The sequence below is a fragment of the Orcinus orca genome, chromosome 1, assembly GCF_937001465.1.
Source record: "Orcinus orca chromosome 1, mOrcOrc1.1, whole genome shotgun sequence".
In the NCBI taxonomy this organism is placed as follows: Eukaryota; Metazoa; Chordata; class Mammalia; order Artiodactyla; family Delphinidae; genus Orcinus; species Orcinus orca.
Genome location: NC_064559.1, coordinates 198,415,765 through 198,434,265, shown reverse-complemented (window position 1 = coordinate 198,434,265; position 18,501 = coordinate 198,415,765). Strand labels below are relative to the sequence as shown.

Here is an 18,501-nt window from a genome sequence, read left to right as displayed (position 1 = left end):
GCTTGGGACAGTGCTGGCTATGCTATGGGTGCCTGATGGGGGACAGGCACCACCGTGGTCTGCGAGGGGCACCACGAGCTCACGCCCAGGCTCCAGAGAACCAAAGAGGGTCCTGGGAGAGGCAGCTCAGGCCCCTACCTCCTCCCTGGGCTCCAAGTGTGACCAACCTCAGCACCACAAAACAATAAAAATGCTAATCACCAGGGAGCTGGCGACACAGTAGCTAATACTAATTTATGACTTTCCTACCTTTAAGCCCGCTGCTCATCAGAGCATGGCAAATGGGGGCCAGGCCCGCTCCACCCGCTAATAGGCAGAGACCCATGGGGCCCGTGGCTGGCAGAGCGGGCCTTTTGGAAAACAGCCCTCCTCAGCAATTCTAACGCTGCCACCTCCACCCGGCAAACCTTAGCAGGGGTTGTTGTTGCAAGGGAGCCTGAGGCCAGGCAGAGAGGGCGAGAAGCCACCGCAGGTGTCCCTAGGATACCTGGAAGGCCCGGAGTGCAGACCCCAACATCTCCACCCAGATGGCCCATGGGGACCTCAAACTCAAAGTGACCACCATGTGATTCATCTTCTTCCCTAGGCTCCCAGGTGCCCAGCCGTCTGGGTTGCCCACCTTGGTGAACGATGCCCACCTCCTGCCCCGAGCCTGGATGTTCCCACTGAACACCCCCAACCTTGACCCCACAGACAGGTGATCGAGTCTGCCAGAGAATGAGCGAGGCCGTCCAGGTAGGCAGAGGCCCAGGGCCTGTCAGGACGGGGGGGAACCAGAGACCTCCCACCCGCCTCCAGCCAATGGTGCCACATGGAAATGCAGGCCCAGTGGGACCAGGTTCTTAAGAGAGGCCCAGTATTTGGATTTTTACATGAAACTGTCCCAATGGTACAAGGTTGGTCCATCCCTATTAGGAGTCAAAGAACACAGAGCCACTTGCCAGGGCCAACTGGAGAGCTACCATCTGCAATCCCTGTTTGAAACAAAAGAAGTCTGATTAAGCCACGCCCCCTGCATGTAACTTTCCGTGGCTGCCATCCTCTTCAGGATAAAGTCCAGACACCTTAGCAGGCTCATGGGGCCTTATAGTCACAAGACTAAATCCCCCAAGAGGTAGGCCCTTGCCCACTCCACGTGTTCACTGCCCAGTCTTAGCACCGGCAGAGCCTGGTATACATGGGGGCTCGATCAACACCAGCTGAGTGAGTGAGTGAGTGAATGAGCAGTTGTGATCGAACCATATCCTGCCCCCACCCTCTGACCCTCGGCCCCCATCTCCACACTCCAGCCCCACGGGACCACGTCCACAGCCCAGAGCCCAACAGCTTCAGCCTTATGCCTCTGCATATGCTGTTCCCCCTCCTAGAACGCTCTCCTCCACCTCTGCCTGGCCTACTCGTCTGCTTAGATGCCACCTCCTCCAGGAAGCCTTCCTGACTCTCCTCCTCCAGTTTATCCCAAGCTCCCTTGTGACCTTTCCAGGGATGGTAGTGGCATCGAAATCCATATCACTAAACAACTGTAGGCCGCTTCCAGCCTGTCACACTCCTTCCTGTCCATTAACTAGTTTGGCCTTCACGATTACTCTGCAAGGTAAGAATCATGACTACTGTCATACAGGTGAAGAAACAGGCTCAGGGAGGTGAAGTGGCTCACCCAGGGCCACACAGCGCCTGACCTCTGGGCTCACAGCCCCAGCTCCCGGACAGAGGTCACGAGGTCTGGTAAGCGTCCCCAGGCCACCCTGCCCATCCCACCTCGGGGACTTACGGCACGCTGCCTGTGAAGTTGATGCCACACAGGTGCTCCGAGCTGGTGACAGTGTCCCCAAACGTGGGCCCGTCAGCTGGCACAAACTGGATGATGTTGGGGGGCAGACCGGCCTCCCGGAGGATGCGGTAGACAGCATAGCTGGCCAGCATGGCAGTGTCACTGGGCTTCCACAGGACCACGTTGCCCTGCCCGGGAGGCACAGTGATGACTCATGAAGTGAGGGGCCGCCAGCCCTGACTCCCACCCTACCCTGAAGCATGGTCATCCCTCACCTGGAGCCACCAGGACCCCATGCAAGCCAGGCTATCCCCTACCCAGCCCCATTCCTACAGGTGCCCAGGTGCTGCACACCAGGCCCTAGAAGCCCTTGTCAGTGAGCTCACACCCTGCCTGTCTGCTCCCACACTCTGGTTACGAAAGCCTCCCTTCCTCCAGAAGCCTGTGCCCACTGGTCCTGCCAGCACCCCTTGGGCAGGTCTGTTCTGGGTGTTTCCAACTCGCTGGGTGCTTACGGGGCGAGGCTGGGCAAGTGCTCACAGGGCTCTGTCTGCACGTGTCCTGGACGAGGGCCCGTGGGTGCCGGGTGTGTGTGCGTCTGAGTGCAGATGCACGAGGATGGCCCTGTGCACGAGCACGCTTCCAGATCACCCAGCTGCCTGACAGCTGTCAGCCCTCCTCCTGCTGTGCCCCGAGTCACCCAGGACCTCCGCGGGTAGGGCTGCATCTGCCCCATCGATTGGGAGCCGATGGCCACCTTCACCCTGATAACGACAGTGGAGCCCACCAACTTCGAGACCACCTGCCCAGAGACAGACCAAGCCCAGATCCGTACCCGTTCCGTCATTTGCTAGCCTTGCCACCTTGACAAATTAGCCGCCAGGCACAGAGCAGGCACTCAAAGGTGGGCTGTAAGTATCATCATTAGTAGCTGCCCCTGTATAATGCTAAGCCCGCGCCGGGCCAGACCTGCCTGGCGTTAGATGCGTCACAAGCGTGGCCTCCTTTGCTCCTCATGACCCTGTAATGTAAGCTTTTCTTTTACTTCCACTTTGTAGGTGAGGAAACTGCCTCAGAGGAGGGCGGGGACTTGCCTGGGGTCACCCAGACAGAGTGGGGCAAAGCTGGGACCCAGACCAGCCTCTGACCCCCAAGTCTTTTCCACAGTCCCCAGCTGCCTCCACTTTCTGTGCTTCTCCCCGCAATGAGGGCTGGGACCCCATGGGCTCTGACGTGGCCTCCTGTCTGTTGACAGGGAGTGATGACCTGTTCCTGCCACGCCCGCCTGCTGCCCACAGCTCACCATCAAGGCCGGCGCCCCCGCCAGGTTGCCGCCGATCGCAGTGAAGTTAAAGGGGGAGATGGCTGCCACGAAGCCCTGGGGAGGGAGGAGGTGGTGAGGCCAAGCCCAGGGCTTCCAGCAGCCCCCAACCCCCGCTCCACCACCTGGGGGTACCTCCAGCCCCCGGTACACCACGCTGTTGGTGCTGGGCGGCACACTGATGGGCTGCTCCCCCTCCAGCTCCACGGCAAACTTGGCGTTGAATCGGAAGAAGTCAATGAGTTCGGCCGCGGCATCGATCTCTGCTTGGATCACCGTCTTCCCCTGTGAGGCGGGAGGGCCGGGGGGTCAGTGGTGGAGGACGTGCCTCCCAATAGCCCTCTTCTGACACTCACTGGACCCTGAGCCCATGGTGACACTGGGTTGCAGGTGCATTTGGGCCAAGAACCAGGAGACCTGAGGACTGTAAACATTTCCTTAGACTGTCTGTTTCTCCTGACAGCGAACGTGAGCCGTGAGGAAAGGACTCTGGGCAGCAAGAATCGGGCTTTCTCGGGTCGGGGGGCCCCTCCTTGGGTCACTGGCAGCTGCTAACCCTGCTCAGGACGCACAGCAGGGGAAGCTGAGCTAAGACACACTGCCTCCTGCTCTGCGTGGCCACCATGCGTCCTACAAGCTCCTGAGTCTTAAATCAAATAAAGAGGCACCTTCACCTGGTCTTGGAGTGTGTGCGCCTCTTTCTGCCCAGCTGTGGCTCACCTGGGACACTCTGGAGCCCGACACCCACCCCAGGGGCTCTGCTGAATCAGGAGACACTTAGCCGGGTGTGGAGCTGTTATACCAGCTCCGTGCAGCAGAGGGCGCTCTCACTACGTGATGGCGAACCGGAAGAGCGCTGGGGTCACCCAAACCCCCTAAGGCGAAATTAACCCTCTCTCAACTGCTAATGCCACTCCCTGGCTCAACATGCATTCAACTCAAAAAACATCTATCAGGCTCTTCTGTGACTCCAGGAAGACACGGTGCAAGACGCAGAAAGACAGAGAACACTAGCATGTGATTACAATGCCCAAAAAACTTGTAAAGGGGAAACAAACACAAAGTAAGTCATTACACCCCAATGGAATCTGAGCTATAACCGACAGAGGAACAGCATGTTGGGGAAGGGGGGCGGGCACAGAGGTAGGACAGATCGTTATGAACTAAGAAGGTTCTAGAAGCCTCACAGAGGAGGCGCTATCTGGGCTAGACCTTGACAGTTAAGAGTTCATGAGGCAGAGAAGACAGGGAGCATTGCAGGCAGGGGACCCGGGGCAGAGGCAGGAGATGGGATGCTTGAGGTGTCCAGGAGCCTTGCTAGGTCCAGGCTGGTGACATCATGGGCGGGATGGCCTGGCAGGAAAGGGCAGAGCGGCTGGTGAGCTGGACAGAGGTGGTAATGGAAGGGCTCTGGGGGCTGGCTCAGGACTTGGGACGTGACCCTCAGCCAGAGAGAGAGAGATCTCGGTGGTTCATAAGGCTAGAGTGACCTGCTGGAGGTGTCACAGAAACCGCTCTGAGGGCTGCAGAGGTCTGATGGAGCCTGGAGGACCGCGTAGGGCAACTGTCAGTCCAGGCAAAGCACGACAAGGGCCTGGCCCAGGGCGGGGACAGAAGTGGATGAGAGGGGCCGTTTCCAGAGTAGGACACGCAAAGCGTAGTTCAATCCACCTTGTCTACAAAGTATATAGGTCTGTCCCCTCTCCGAGGCCTGGTCCGTCAAGGACACCTCCTGGGCTCCTGCACGCAGAGCAGGTCTGGACACCCAGAAGTCACTCAGCTGATGCCTGCTGAATTGGATGGGGTACGACTGCCTCCCCTACATCCCCGGTTGTGCCAGTGGGCATCTCACCTGTCCCACCATGGTCTTGGCCAGGACCTCTGCCCTGCGCGGCCCGCTGAGCATATCTGCTGCCTTTAGGAAGACCTGGGCCCGGTCTGCAACAGGCTTCAGGTCCCACTCTTTCCTGGCGGCCAAGGCGGCCTCGATGGCTCTGTGAAGCAGGGCCTGATGAAGAGGGAAAGGTTGGGGGCTTCCTCCTGCAGCAGGAAGGGTCCCAGAGGAGCGAGGGAGGGAGGAGAGATCTGGAGGTCACTCTTCACCCAGGGAAGACCCCTGGCTCCCTCGGCCCTCAGCCCCCTCCCCCTACAGCGGCAGACGCCATGTCCCATGGCCAGCTGGGCTGCCCCAGGCTCCGAGCCTGCCCTGCTACAGGCTGGAGGAGTCCGAGGGGCCTGCCAGGTAGGGCAACATGCCAAGGACTTGCTCCATTCTCTCTCGTGGTCTCATCAGGGCCTCCTCTTACTCCTGGGCCCTGGTGCTCCTGAACCCGCTGTCCAGAGCCTCCAGCCCTTGAGGTCCGGGCCTGACCTTGCCCTTGCCAGGCCAGAACTGCAGCCAGAGACAGACACCTGCCGCTGGCATCCCAGCTGCCAACTGCCCTCATCACCACGTGACACCTTGACCCCGTGGCCTCTCGCTGGCCCTCCCTGATGCCAATTCTCTGCCTGGCTTCCCATCCACGATGCCTCCAATTTCCCTGACTCAGCCTTCCAGCACCCCCTCCCCCTCCCTAAATCAGGGTAGCCTCCAAGGGGCATGTGCGGGGATGTCCCAGCCCTGGCCAAGGCAGCTCTCATCAGGCGCAAGTTAACCCCGGCACGCCTGGCCCAGTCAAAGACACGTGCCCGGGGACGCCCTCAGTGCCAGCCGCCCCCCGGACACCCCCACCCTCCATGGCTCGAGAGGGGAGCAGTGACTGACCTCTACCCCCATGGCAGCAACTAACCGGACAAGACAGGGTAGCACCCCAACCCCAAAGTCGCCAGGGACTCACCTTGTCTGCATAGCAGAACTTGGCCACCTTGTGTCCATGGTTAAAGGGCTGAAAGAAGAGAGAAGAGTGAGGTCGCTGTCCAGGAGGGAGGTGCCAGGGCAGGTGGGGATGGAGCCGGGCTCAGAGCTGGCATTCCAGGCCACTTGCTCTCTGCCCTCCAATCCCCATGATGCCTTCTCCAATCGCCCAGGTCCATGCTGACCTCTCCACCTTGAGAGTTACAGGGGCACCTGCTGTTTGATGAGCTCTGGAAGGTTCACGGTGCAGGAGAAAGGTATGAACAGAACAGTCTTTGAGGGAAAGCATGGACGTTTGGGTCAGACATAGGTTCGAATCCCGGCTCTGCCCCCTACTAGCTGTGCAGCTTTCTGTAAGCTGACTTTCCTTCTCCAAGTCTCCCCATCAGGGAAAGCACGGAGAGGAGGACCAAATGGGGTCACAGGTGAAAAGTCCTCCAACATAGCTCCTGCCCTTACACCTGGGTCTGGCGTGAGGCTCGGTGGTGGGCTGTCACCACGGGAGGCCCTAGGCGATGCACTGCGTTGTGAAACACTCAGGATTTCTGCCACCCCCCAAGGCCCTAAAGGAACAGAGCAACTGCTTCTCGAGCCCCGTGCTTGGGACCCAGATTAACTCGTCTAAAAGGGATGAAACCCCAACAGACGTTTACAAACAACCCGGCAGTGCTGAATGTCAGCCTGGGCAACAAGGCGGGGGAAACACCACTTCTTTCCCGAGCTATTTTTTACACCATAATTATCAGCACTTTCGCCACCTATAAGTCTTCCAATGGACTGTTTAGGGCCTTCCTGTCTAATAAGGCAGCCGCTAGTCACACATGCCTACTGGAACTTCAACTCACATGGCACAAGCCAGGTTTCGTGTGCTCAATAACCACGTGGGGCCGGTGGCTGCCGAAGAGGACAGAGCAGATTCAGAACATTTCCACCGTCATCTCAGAACGTTCTACTGGGCAGCACTGGTCTGGTCTGAGTGCAAAGTGGCCTCCCCGGCATGGTCACCTGTATCCTGTCTATACCTGAGATTGGCCTGTGAGCCTCAGGGGCCGAGAAGTTGGGGACCCGGGCCCTTCTATTCAGCACATCCAATCCCAGTGGACTGCGGACACCCCAAGTCAGCAATACATCCCGGTAACAGAGCTCCTGCCCTCACGCCGCCACGGCCCCAAATGCCAGGGCTCCAAGGATGACACGTGGCCAGGTCAGTGAGGTGGTCTGGGAAACGAAAACCGGAAGTGCCCACCAGGGCGTTATCAAAATCCCAGTGTCTGGAAAAATACTCAGGTGCTGCAGTGGCCATGGAGGCCGGCGGAGCTGCAGGTGAGGTCGGGCTCTGGGCAGTTACAGAGACCAGGTGAGCGAGGCCGTGGGAGCCGCTCTGGGCTGACACCTGGCACACACCCATGCAGACCTGCAGGGCCTGCAGACCCCAGGCTGTGCTGACACTCCAGGTGTGGGCCCTCTGGTTGCTGATCCAGCTGCAGGGGCTCTAGGATGCCTCTGTGGGTGACCCCTGCCCCAGGCCATCTTCGGAACCGTCAGAGTAGGGGCCCTGGGCCCGCCCCCTTAACCCTGAACATGCTGCTCAGAGCTTCATCTGGACAGATGTGTGCTCAGCCCATTTGCAAAAGGGCCAGCCCTTCACTCCCCTAAATCAGAGACCTGTGAGTTTCCTGATCCGTCCAAAGCACATGCCAGTTCCTGGCTTCATAAACTCCAGGCAGGTGGGTTTCTTAGGCCAACGTCATCATGGGGCTTGGAGCCCAGCTTCCCACCCTAGCCCACCGTTTGCCCCTAAACCGCCTTGTGGAGAAATCCATCAAGAATAACGGAAGATGCTGTGTGGACCCCTCAGGATCTTTCCTGCCTGTGGACAGGACTCAGTGATATCACAAACCCCCACATGGCACCTGCGTGAGAACTGGGGTGGGTTAGCAGAAAGTCTCTTGACAAGGTAGTGAACAACTTCCAGTGGTTAAAAACAGTTCTGCCTCTCACTTCTTTTTAACTAGATTTTTTTTTTTTTTTTTTTTGCGGTACGCGGGCCTCTCACCGTTGTGGCCTCTCCTGTTGAGGAGCACAGGCTCCAGACGCGCAGGCTCAGCAGCCATGGCTCACGGGCCCAGCCGCTCTGCGGCATGTGGGATCCTCCTGGACCAGGGCATGAACCCGCGTCCCCTGCATCAGCAGGCGGACTCTCAACCACTGCGCCACCAGGGAAACCCTCAACTAGCTCTTTTTTACATGAACTAGCTGCAGGCCCCTGGTTAAGGAACACTGATAGTTACTGTCAAAGCTAACATTAGTTTCCCGCATGCAGAGGCACCAAGTGTTTGACACGGATAAATCCGTTGAACCCTGACGACATCCCTCCGTGGCGTGATTGTTACCCCATTTTACATATGAGAAAGCTGAGGCACAGAGAGGTCAAGCAGCTCAAAGATACATAACCAGCAAGTGGGCAGAAAGGGGCCTCCTCACGGTGACTAGGGTGGGATGCAGCTGGGTCTTAGGAAGATCCGAGAGGCCCAGCCTGAAAACCCTGAGGCTCCTTCTCCTTTGCCCCTGCTCCTCTGAGAGCTGGTGTCCTGCATCTTTCAACAGACCCGCTTCCTTAGTTTCTCTCATCCTCTGTGGGGAGGTGTTCAATGCCCTCCCCACAGCTCCCAGCCCTGCAAAGAAAGATGCTTGTGGCTGGTTCCAAGTTTCCAGGGCAGGTAATTCCGACTGGCCCAGCTGGGGTCAGGTGCCCATCCCTGGACCCAGCATCCCTCAGGTAGCACCACACGATTTCAAAGGCTGCCCTGGCTCACCGCATGGGGGCAGGCGAGGAGCTCATCAATTTGAGCAGACACGGCCTCCCCAGACGCCCACTGCGCCTCTCTACCTTGCATGGAACCCTCAGTGCTTTGTTCCAAGCTGTTCCCTGGCCTCCCAGGCCACCCACCTGCTGTGGGCTCCTCATCGTGGCCCTCCACCCTCCTTCCCAACCCAGCTCCCTGGCTGCCCAGGGGAACCAGGCCCTCCAAACATCTATGTCCGGACTCACTTCTTCTGCCAAGCCCACACTCCTAATCCCTCCTCTGTCCTGAAATCAGAAAGCATTCCAGCGAGCAATGGGCTTTTCCGGAAAGTCTCACCCTCCTTAACCCCCTCCAATGGCTCCCTGGGCTCTTGGAAGAGGCTCTTAACCACAGCCAACAAGACCCACACGTGGGACTTCCCTGGTAGCACAGTGGTTAAGAATCCGCCTGCCAATGCCGGGGACATGGGTTCGGGCCCTGGTCCGGGAAGATCCCACATGCCGCGGAGCAACTAAGCCCGTGCGCCACAACTACTGAGCCTGTGCTCTGGAGCCCGCAAGCCACAACTACTGAGCCTGCATGCTGCAACTACTGAAGCCCGCGCACTGCAACTACTGAAGCCCGCGAGCCTAGAGCCCGTGCTCTGCAACAAGAGAAGCCACCACAGTGAGAAGCCCATGCACTGCAACAAAGAGTAGTCCCCGTTCACTGACTCACTGACGCAGCCAAAAATAAACACATAAATGAATAAATAAAAGAACCACACCCGAATCCTCTGGCCCCACCGGCTTCCTCTCTGTTCTGCAGCTCACCCAGCCCCCTCCTGACTCTGCACCCACAGACCCCTCTGCTGGCGATGAGTCCCCAGCCCATCTTCATCTCTGGGGTTCAACTCAGATGTCACCTCCTCAGAGAGGCCTGTGGACCACCTCGTCTTACGTGGCCTCGCATCTCCAGCCCATCACCTGTGCCTTCCACAGCCCCTCTCACATCTGGAATTCTGTTTGTTTCTTTGCTGACATGTACACCAATCTCACCCTCCCCTAGGTCAGCACCATGAGGGCAGAGCCATGTGCCATGCTCACCGCTGTGTCCCAGCCCTAGGTCTGGGGCCGAGGAGGCTTGGATGGATGAATGGGTGGATGGGTGGGTTTTATTATCGTGATTTACAAGTACCCCTCCTAGAAAGAGCTAAAGTCAGCCTTTTGGAAACTGTTTTCCAACTTCAAACAGGTTTCTAGCTAATAATGCCATAGAGTAAACCACTTCGTTTACATACCGTGGCATTTATTTTGCAACTGGTTCCATTTGCACAAAGCTGGAAACTCCCTATGTATCCATAACATCAAAACGTATATATAGGGCTTCTCTGGCGGCCCAGTGGCTGAGAATCCGCCTGCCAATGCAGGGGACACGGGTTCGATCCCTGGTCTGGGAAGATCCCACATGCCACGGAGCAAGTAAGCCCATGCGCCACAACTACTGAGCCTGCGCTCTAGAGCCCGTGAGCCACAACTACTGAGCCCGCGTGTCGCAACTACTGAAGCCCACGCGCCTAGAGCCCATGCTCCGCAACAAGAGAAGCCACCGCAGTGAGAAGACTGCACCGCAAAGAAGAGTAGCCCCCGCTCGCTGCAACTAGAGGAAGCCTGTGTGCAGCAACAAAGACCCAACACAGCCAAAAATAAATTAATTAATTAATTTAAAAAAAAACACAAACGTATATATGTGTGTACACACACAAAGACACACATACACTTCCCTTTTGTTCATAGCCAAGGTGCCTATTTGCTTTAAGCCTTTCTGGGCTAAAACCGTCATGACCATAACAAGGGATAAAAAGGGATGGGGTGGTGCCTCTGCCTGGGGTTGGAGCAGACCCAGGGGTTCACCCTTAGGCCACCTTGTAGGGAAGCACCGCAGACTTCCATTCAGCTCTGAGTCCTCGTCAAGATCCCCAACTGTCACCAAAGAACGCCACTCTCACTCTTGAACAGACTGGCAGCAGTATGCGTGCCATTTCTTAACTGTCAAGCCAGACTAGATGCCTCCCAGCGACTTGCTAGGAAAGGCAGGCTGCCTTATCGCTGTCCCATTATCCAGCAAAATCCCCGCGGAGAGAAAGACTTAAGGAGAATGCAGGAGGGACACACAGACCAGCTACTGCTCTGGCCGGGGATCTGAGAGGCCTGCCAGGGCCAGAGAGGCAAGAGGGATGAGTGGAGAGGGCTGGGCTGGGGACTGGAGCCGCTAGAGGGTCACCCCACATGCGGGCTCACAGAAAGGCCACTTGTGTGGCCACATCTTCCTTCTCTCAAGAGAAACCAGACATTTGAATTTGTACATGAAATCGCCCCATGTTTAGGTTTTGGAAACAAAGCTACCAGCTATCGATTTGCAGCCTGAGCTCTGGATGGAAAGCCCACCCCAGCAGTGGACATGGGGCCTGCAGGGCGACCTCTGGGCATCCTCAGGCACTGGGCTTTGGTGACATCCTCAGCCCACACGACAGTGTGTGAGAAGCAGCCCCACGAAACGTCCGTGCATGAGATGTGTGACTCTTGTGGGGATCTGTCACGTCACTGTGTCCTTCTGACACTTTCAGGAGAAATTTCTCTCTGGGCCCAGTATCAGAAATGGCTGTGCTTCTCCTACCACACAGTGGGGGATTTACTTCAGGAACACTCTGACTAGGGCAAATGATGTGTTCTCCTCTCCACTGGAGACCAGGAGGCCTAAAGGCAAGTCTGTGGCCATCTCCAGCAAGTGCCTAGGGCCTCAGGATTTTGTGACCAGCAGGTCACAGCAAGAATATTATCTTGCTGCCATATACTAATTAACACTCTGCTTTGAAATCCCCTTTAGACATAGTCAGGGTGTGAATGAATTCACTCGAATCAAAATCAAGGGGATATGGTTCTGGGGAAACTGCATCCATCATCCCTGTTCCGTATCTAACTGTGCCACCCCAGGAGGGTCACTGATTGTCTCTGAGCTTCTCCCCTGATCTGCAAAATGGGCAGCTAACCTCCTGCTCTTCCAGCCTCCAAGGGGGTTGGCAGGGACTGAGGGAGGAGCTTGTGCAGAGGGGACAGGGTCTCAACAGATGTGTCTGTGGTTGGAGTCTGGGCTCCAACAGGAGGGCTTCTAGGAGGAAGTGACACCTGGCCACGCCCTGGGTGCTTACCTCTGCTGAGCTCATTGTCAGCTAGACCACTGGTTCCCAAATACAGACCAGGACTTTGGTGACTGTCTTTCTTTGGAAGGATTATCTTTTTTTTTTTTTTTTTTTAAGTATAGTTGATTTACAATATTGTGTTAGTTTCAGGTGTACAGCAAAGTGATTCAGTTATACATATTTTTTTCAGGTTATTTTCCATTACAGGCTATTACAAGGTATCGAATATTGTTCGCTGTGTTAGACAGTGAATCCTTGCTGCTTATCTACTGTATATATAGTAGTGTGTACCTTTTAACGGAAGGATTCTCTTTGATTCTGACATTCTACCCTTGCTCCCTACTCCCTAGGCTGGTGAGCGGGTCAACTCTTCCAAAGCGATGGCAAAGCTGGGGACAGCTGCTGTTTTTAACTTCTTGGCAGGCGCAATGTTGGCACCTTTTACGAGAGTCCCCTAAGACTGCCTTTGGAAGTTTTATACCGGTGCACGGAATTCAAAATCTTGCAGGGACTCTAAGTCCTTTTGGAGGCAGAGACCCCATGTTGCATGCTTATGTGCTGCCCGAGAGAGACCCCAGATTCAGGGGAGAGGCTGAGCCCTGCCCGCCCACTGGACTTACAGACACCTGGTACCGCACGTCCGAAGTCCACACCTCCTCGTCCCCCACCACGCACGGGATGGCTTCCGTCCGGCCCTTCAGCTCCTTCAAGGCCTGGGGAGAGGAGGAGAGGTCAGATGAGCACTTCCTTCGCCTCTACTCCCTGCCTAAAACACCGATGCAGAGTCTGCCAAGGCGGATGCCCAGGAAGGAATGGAAATGAGGAGGGGGCTGGGCGGGGTCTGTGGTCAGAGACGCTGTGATTGCTTCCCCAGGGGCGGGGGCAGACTCGGCTCCCACACTGTCACTTCCTGTCCTACAGGAAGGTAAGGCCAGTGTTGCCAGGTCTTCCCATTAGAGAAAAGATTTAAAAACCCGTGTCTGAAATTTATGTGAAATCTCACAATTTTAGAACACTGGCAATTAACGGGAGAATTCTTTTTTTTTTTTTTTTGGCCACACCTTGCGGCTTTGCGGCTTGTGGGATCTTAGCTCCCCGACCAGGGACTGAACACACACCCTCATCAGTGAAGGCGCAGAGTCCTAACCACTGGACTGCCAGGGAATTCCCGGGAAAATGTGTTTAAGCATAAAATATCTGTGGACTTATGACCCCTGACCTGGCACCCCAAAGAGACCCAGGTTGCCACTCTGCTGCTCCTAGGTCCCCCACCCCCCTCCAGATGCACAGCTCTCCCCAGATTCCCAGTTTCCTCCCGTGGCTGGGAGCAGAGGCAGGAGGGCGTGGGTGGCTGTCGGCATGGAGAGGTATCATGGGGGCTGCTGAAGGCCGTCTCTGCCCCAGGCCCTACACCACTGGGTGCCCCCCATCCTCCCATTACCTTCTGCAGTGCCTCTCGCTCAGGGCTGCCCTGTGTGAATGCCAAGACGGGTTCATTGGCCACCTTCAGGGAGGAGACGTGCTTCCAACACAGCCTGGGGAGCGAGGGTGGGGAACAGAGGTGGACAGGTCAGCAGCGGCCACCACCAGCCCCAGCCCTTCTGTCTCCGACAGGGGGTCCTAGGTTGGCCCAGCATCTTGAAATCCAGGGCAACTATAGAACTGGGGGACGAGAACCAGCCTTGGGATCCAAACCCCAAGTTCAAGTCCAGATCCTGTCACTTTGTGTCCTCGGGCATGTGACCTGCGTCCTCTGAGCCTATTTCTCCACCTATCAAGTGAGAATCATCATAGAAACTCACATCGTTGCCTGAAGTTTTTTTTGTTTTCTTTTCGTTTTGTTTTGTTTCCCGGCCGCACTGCCCATCACATGGGATCTTAGTTCTGCGACCCGGGGTTGAACCTGTGCCCCCTGCAATGGAAGCGCAGAGTCCTAACCACTGGACCACCAGAGAAGTCCCTGGTTGCCTGAAGTTTAAATTCATAGGTGCAAAACCATGGCTTAGTGTTTTGCGCATAGAGAAGTCTTATTCTCCCTTTATTTCCCCACAATGCAGACTTTCTTCCAAACAGACCCGAGTTACTTCTTTCTCTCAGCAGGAAAGTCAGAGCATTCCAGAGCTCGGTCTCATCAGAATGTGAAACAGCTGAGACTCCCTTGGCACAAAGAGCTGAGCTCCAGGTGGGCAAGAAGGGCCAAGAGGTGGGCCGTGAACTTGGAGGAGTACTGTGAGCTCGGTTCACAGACACAGGGAGAGCTGCTGTTGGGGTATGGGCTCTGATTCCTGGGTACTGAGCTCCAAGAACTTGTTCTGCAGATGCTATTCAATCTTAACCTGTATGACCTCACTGATTAGTGCCCACCAGTGGCCTCCACCCCTAATGTGTCTGGAGGTCCCAGGGTGGGAGGACAGGTGGGTAAGAATCAGTCATTCCACTCACGGAGGTAGAGAACAGACTTGTGGTTGCCAAGGGGGAGGGGGTTGAGGGAGGGATGCAGTGGGAGGTTGGGATTAGATGTGAGCTACCGTATGGATATACGGATAAACAATAGCAAGGTCCTACTGTAGAGCACAGGGAACTATATTCAATATCCTGTGATAAACCATAATGGAAAAGAATATTTAAGAAAAGAAAGTATATATATGTATAACTGAATCACTGTGCTGTACAGCAGAAACGAACACAACACTGTAAATCAACAACACTTCAATTAAAAAATTTTTTTGTTAATGAAGAATTATTGTTCACAAGTGGTCCCAAATAAGCCACACAGTATTCTATTGTCTTAATACTGGTGAAAATGGTATATAAACAAATAACATACACTTAAATGAAAAGAGTTGTAAGTACAGCCTTAAAATTTTTCAAAAACAAAACAAAAGAGTCAGGCATTCCGGAGCTGGAGGAACCCCAGTGGTGGGACTTCCCCTCCAGGCCTCAGTTTCCCCATCTGTAAATGAGGACAACAGTGAGGACAAAGCCCACCTAGGGCACAGGGGGCACATGAGATTTGATAACACCATCGTGGCATCCCAAGGGCCTCGCCAGTGGCACGGTGATAGAAATCAGGTAATTTTGATCCTATAAGTAAAAAGACTAGATCAAGATCAAGAGAAACCTGGATTTGAATCCAGAAAAACCCAGATCTATCTCCCCTGGTGTCAACACCCCACGGGCAGCACCCGTGGGTGGACGAGTCGGATAACTGGTCGCCGAGGTAGGGAGGACACACACCTGGGGGACCATAGGACCTCCAGACATGAAGGTGTTGGAAAGAACCTGTCATAGGATTTGGGTTATAGAGGGGTAATTTGGGGAGGGTTAAGGAAGCTGGGGCTGGCTCTGGATCAGGAAGCTCGGCAATTCTACGGTGGGGTGAAAGAGTAGCAGTTCCTCACTTGGCGAGGCGGGGGATGCCTGGTACTTTGGGGGTGGCATGGTGACCTCTGTGCTTAGACAAAACTATAGAGGGCCTGTTCTGTCCACTTCATCATGGCCTCCGGTGACCTTGTCTGAGGCTGGGTTTCTGCGAGGTTGTTTATGCCCAAGAGATCCAAACACAACGGCTACGAGTACTGGGCACTTTTTTTTCTTACTCACTGAGACCGGGTCTGGGGGCTCAAAGACCCAGCCTGGGAGGCCAGGAGGAAGGACACAAAACCAGGGGCCGTGAGGGCAGATCCTTCATTGATTCTACAAGGTTACTGGGCACCTGCTCCGTCTCTGGAGACAACAGCGGTGACCAAGACAGCAAGGCCTGTGGTTGCATGCAGCTGACCTCCAGTGGGGGACGCGGGTAAGAAAGGAACACAGCGGTGACCAAGGGGACAGGAAAATGAGGAACGGGAAGGGCAGGGCTGCTTCAGCAGGGGTGGTCAGGGAGGGCCTCTCGGAGGAGACGACCTCTGTCAGAGACCTGAAGAAGGTCTGAAAAGAGCTGGAAAGAGCGTTCCAGACAGAGGGACAAGCAAGGGGAAAGGCCCAGAACAGGGAGCATGAGTCAGGAAGAGCAGAAAGGGGCCTGTGCGGCAGAAGGGGAGGGAACAGACTGGGGGGGTGGGTGGCGGGGCCGGGCGCCCAGGAGGGCAAACTGAGCCTTGGGGCTTTCTCCTGCCCCTCCCTCCAGGTCCACCCCAGCCCTACCCACCACACCCAAGGAAGCCAGCAAGCCTCAGGCCCCACCCTTCCCCAAAACAGAGGAAGAAATGTGAGGCTCCTTCGCCCTCTGTGGAGCTGTGTGACCTTCAGCTGGATTCCTCGGTATAACACGGAGACACCCATCTCCTGGGGTTATTCTGGAGATCTGAAGAAATAATAATGCAAAGCTACACGTGTGCCCCAAACCTGAAAATCCACACGGCCCCCTTCCACCTACTGCGGTGGGGAAGAATGCAGAGGCCAGAAAATGTCAGCGGCCACAGGTCTCAACAGCCCGGCAGGAAAGGGGAGGGTGGCGTCTACTCCTCCACCCCCCACCACCTGGAAGTTTCCAGATGCCTCTCTCTGGGCCTCAGTAGCAGCGCACCACCACAAAGCAGTGAATCAGATATCACCTGGTCCTCTTCAAGCCAGGAGAGAGCCCCTGCGTGCTGGGCTGGGAGCCAGAAGCGGGGCCACCCAAGCCCCCTCTTGACCCCAAGTCCTGGCGGGTGTGAAAAGCAAAGGCTCTGGAAGCAGACAGAGCCCGGATGGACCCCCACACCTGCTCGAGACCTCAGCACATTATTACAAACTCCGCAGGCCTCTGTTTCCTCACCTGAAGAATGGGTGACACCATGTTCCGCACAGGGTCACTGTAAGGATGACAAGCCTTGCCTCTCCTCACCCTTCCTGCTCTTAGGTTTTCCTAAGAAACCGTAAAGGTCTTCCAGAATGTTTACTCCACCAGGCCAGGCTTTCAAAGGCAAAATGGTTCCCAGACACCCCCGAGGATCAGGGGCTGGCCTGGGGGCTCAGCAAACACTGCTGGAATAAACGTAGCCCCGTATCCCACCAGGGCAGAAGTTCAAAAGGTAGCAGCTACCAGCCCTCCTCTCCCTGTTCCCTCCCAAGCAACGTCAGAACCAGAAATCCTACAGGTCTCCCCCAACCTTCCCCAGGGCAGAGGTCCACTGTGACCTCAGGATCACATGCCCCCGTGGCTTTCTCTCTGCCTGGAAAGTCTCCAGGCCCCGGCCCCACTATCCATCACTCTGAACATAGCTTAGGGAACAGAGACTAGTTCAAAGATCAGCCTGAGTCAACAAGAGCCAAAAATAATCCAAGGATGTCTGACAAACTTTCTTTTTCTTTTTTTTTGGCTCATGTGCCCTTTGGGACAACATGAGCACCCTTCCACTGGCTCAGGGAAAGGCAGCGTGAACCACTTGCAGGACTTGGGGCCTCTACAAGGATCTGCGAGGCCCTTCTAGGCAGGACTGTATTCCCATTCATTCATTCATTCAGTCAGTCAGCACATATCTATCCCCCATGGCAAGGATGCAGAGATAGCTCAGATGAGGTCAAACAGCTCACCCAAACCATGTGTTCATCACACCTGGCAGGTGCCTGGCTCTGGGACACAGAGGTGAATCCAACCCAACCTTCTTAGGGCAGCTCTCAGCCCTCCCGCTTCAGGAAAGAAGCATACAGCAGAGTCTGAATTTGACTCAGTTTCCCCTAACAACCCGGGGTGCCCCTTCTGCTCACCTGAGGACTTCACGGCCTGGGCCTGAGACCCCAGCTGCCCCTCCTCACCCTCGGCAGGTACCAGGATCTGAGCTAAAAAGGCTGCAACGCCAAAACATAGCCTGCAGTGGGTGAAATTTAGAGCCTGCAAGCTCTGAAATTTACAAAGGGGAAAACTGAGGGGGCTGCTGCCAGGGGCTGAGCTGCCAGGGGCTGAGCTCCCAGGCCACGCCTCGGCCTCCACCCTGGTCCAAGGCACCACCAGCTTTTGCCTGGACAACTACAACAGTCATTCCGGCTCCACTGACTCCAAGCTCCTCTCAAAACTGCTGGAATAAACTTAGTCCTGCGTCCCACCCAGGGCAGAAGGTCAAAAGGTAGCAGCTACTGGTTTTCATAGTCTTAACATGAGAACATGATCAACACAGAGAGACGGAGGGTAAGTGCTCGGCTCGTAACTTAGTGGCTTCCCATTTTCTTCTACAATAAAGAATCAGAATCCTGGGACTTCCCTGGCGGTCCCGTGGTTAGGACCCCGCGCTTCCACTGCAGGGGGCACAGGTTCAATCCCTAGTCCAGGAACTAAGATCCCGCATGCCACGTGGCACGGCCAAAAAAAGAAAAGAATCAGAATCCTTACTGAGGCCTCCAGACTCATTTCCCATCACCCCCCACCCCCTCCCACCTCATCTGCTGCAATCCTGCCACCCTGGTCTCCCCACTCCACCCCACCCCCATCTCCCTCTGCAGGGGATACCAGCCTCACCCTGCCTGGATGGGACCCTATCAGATCATCTCACAGGTGACAACCCTCATTACAGAGCTCTGATTGTCTGTGCTCCCACACTGCCCAGACCACAGTAAGCATATGACAAATACCTTTAAAACAATTAACACACA

General features: G+C 55.7%; 1 protein-coding gene across 1 annotated transcript in view; it reads right to left on the bottom strand.

Moving 5' to 3' along the window:
- The window catches only part of ALDH4A1 (aldehyde dehydrogenase 4 family member A1), a 32,390-nt gene that overhangs the window by 8,796 nt on the left and 5,093 nt on the right, over positions 1 to 18,501 (bottom strand). Inside the window, exons 2-8 of the mRNA XM_004272465.4 lie at positions 13,373 to 13,466; positions 12,552 to 12,644; positions 5,930 to 5,977; positions 4,945 to 5,100; positions 3,228 to 3,377; positions 3,075 to 3,149; positions 1,772 to 1,959 (exon numbers count right to left, since the gene is read on the bottom strand). Of these exons, the coding sequence (XP_004272513.1) occupies positions 1,772 to 1,959; positions 3,075 to 3,149; positions 3,228 to 3,377; positions 4,945 to 5,100; positions 5,930 to 5,977; positions 12,552 to 12,644; positions 13,373 to 13,466 (804 nt within the window). The remainder of the gene's footprint in view (positions 1 to 1,771; positions 1,960 to 3,074; positions 3,150 to 3,227; positions 3,378 to 4,944; positions 5,101 to 5,929; positions 5,978 to 12,551; positions 12,645 to 13,372; positions 13,467 to 18,501) is intronic.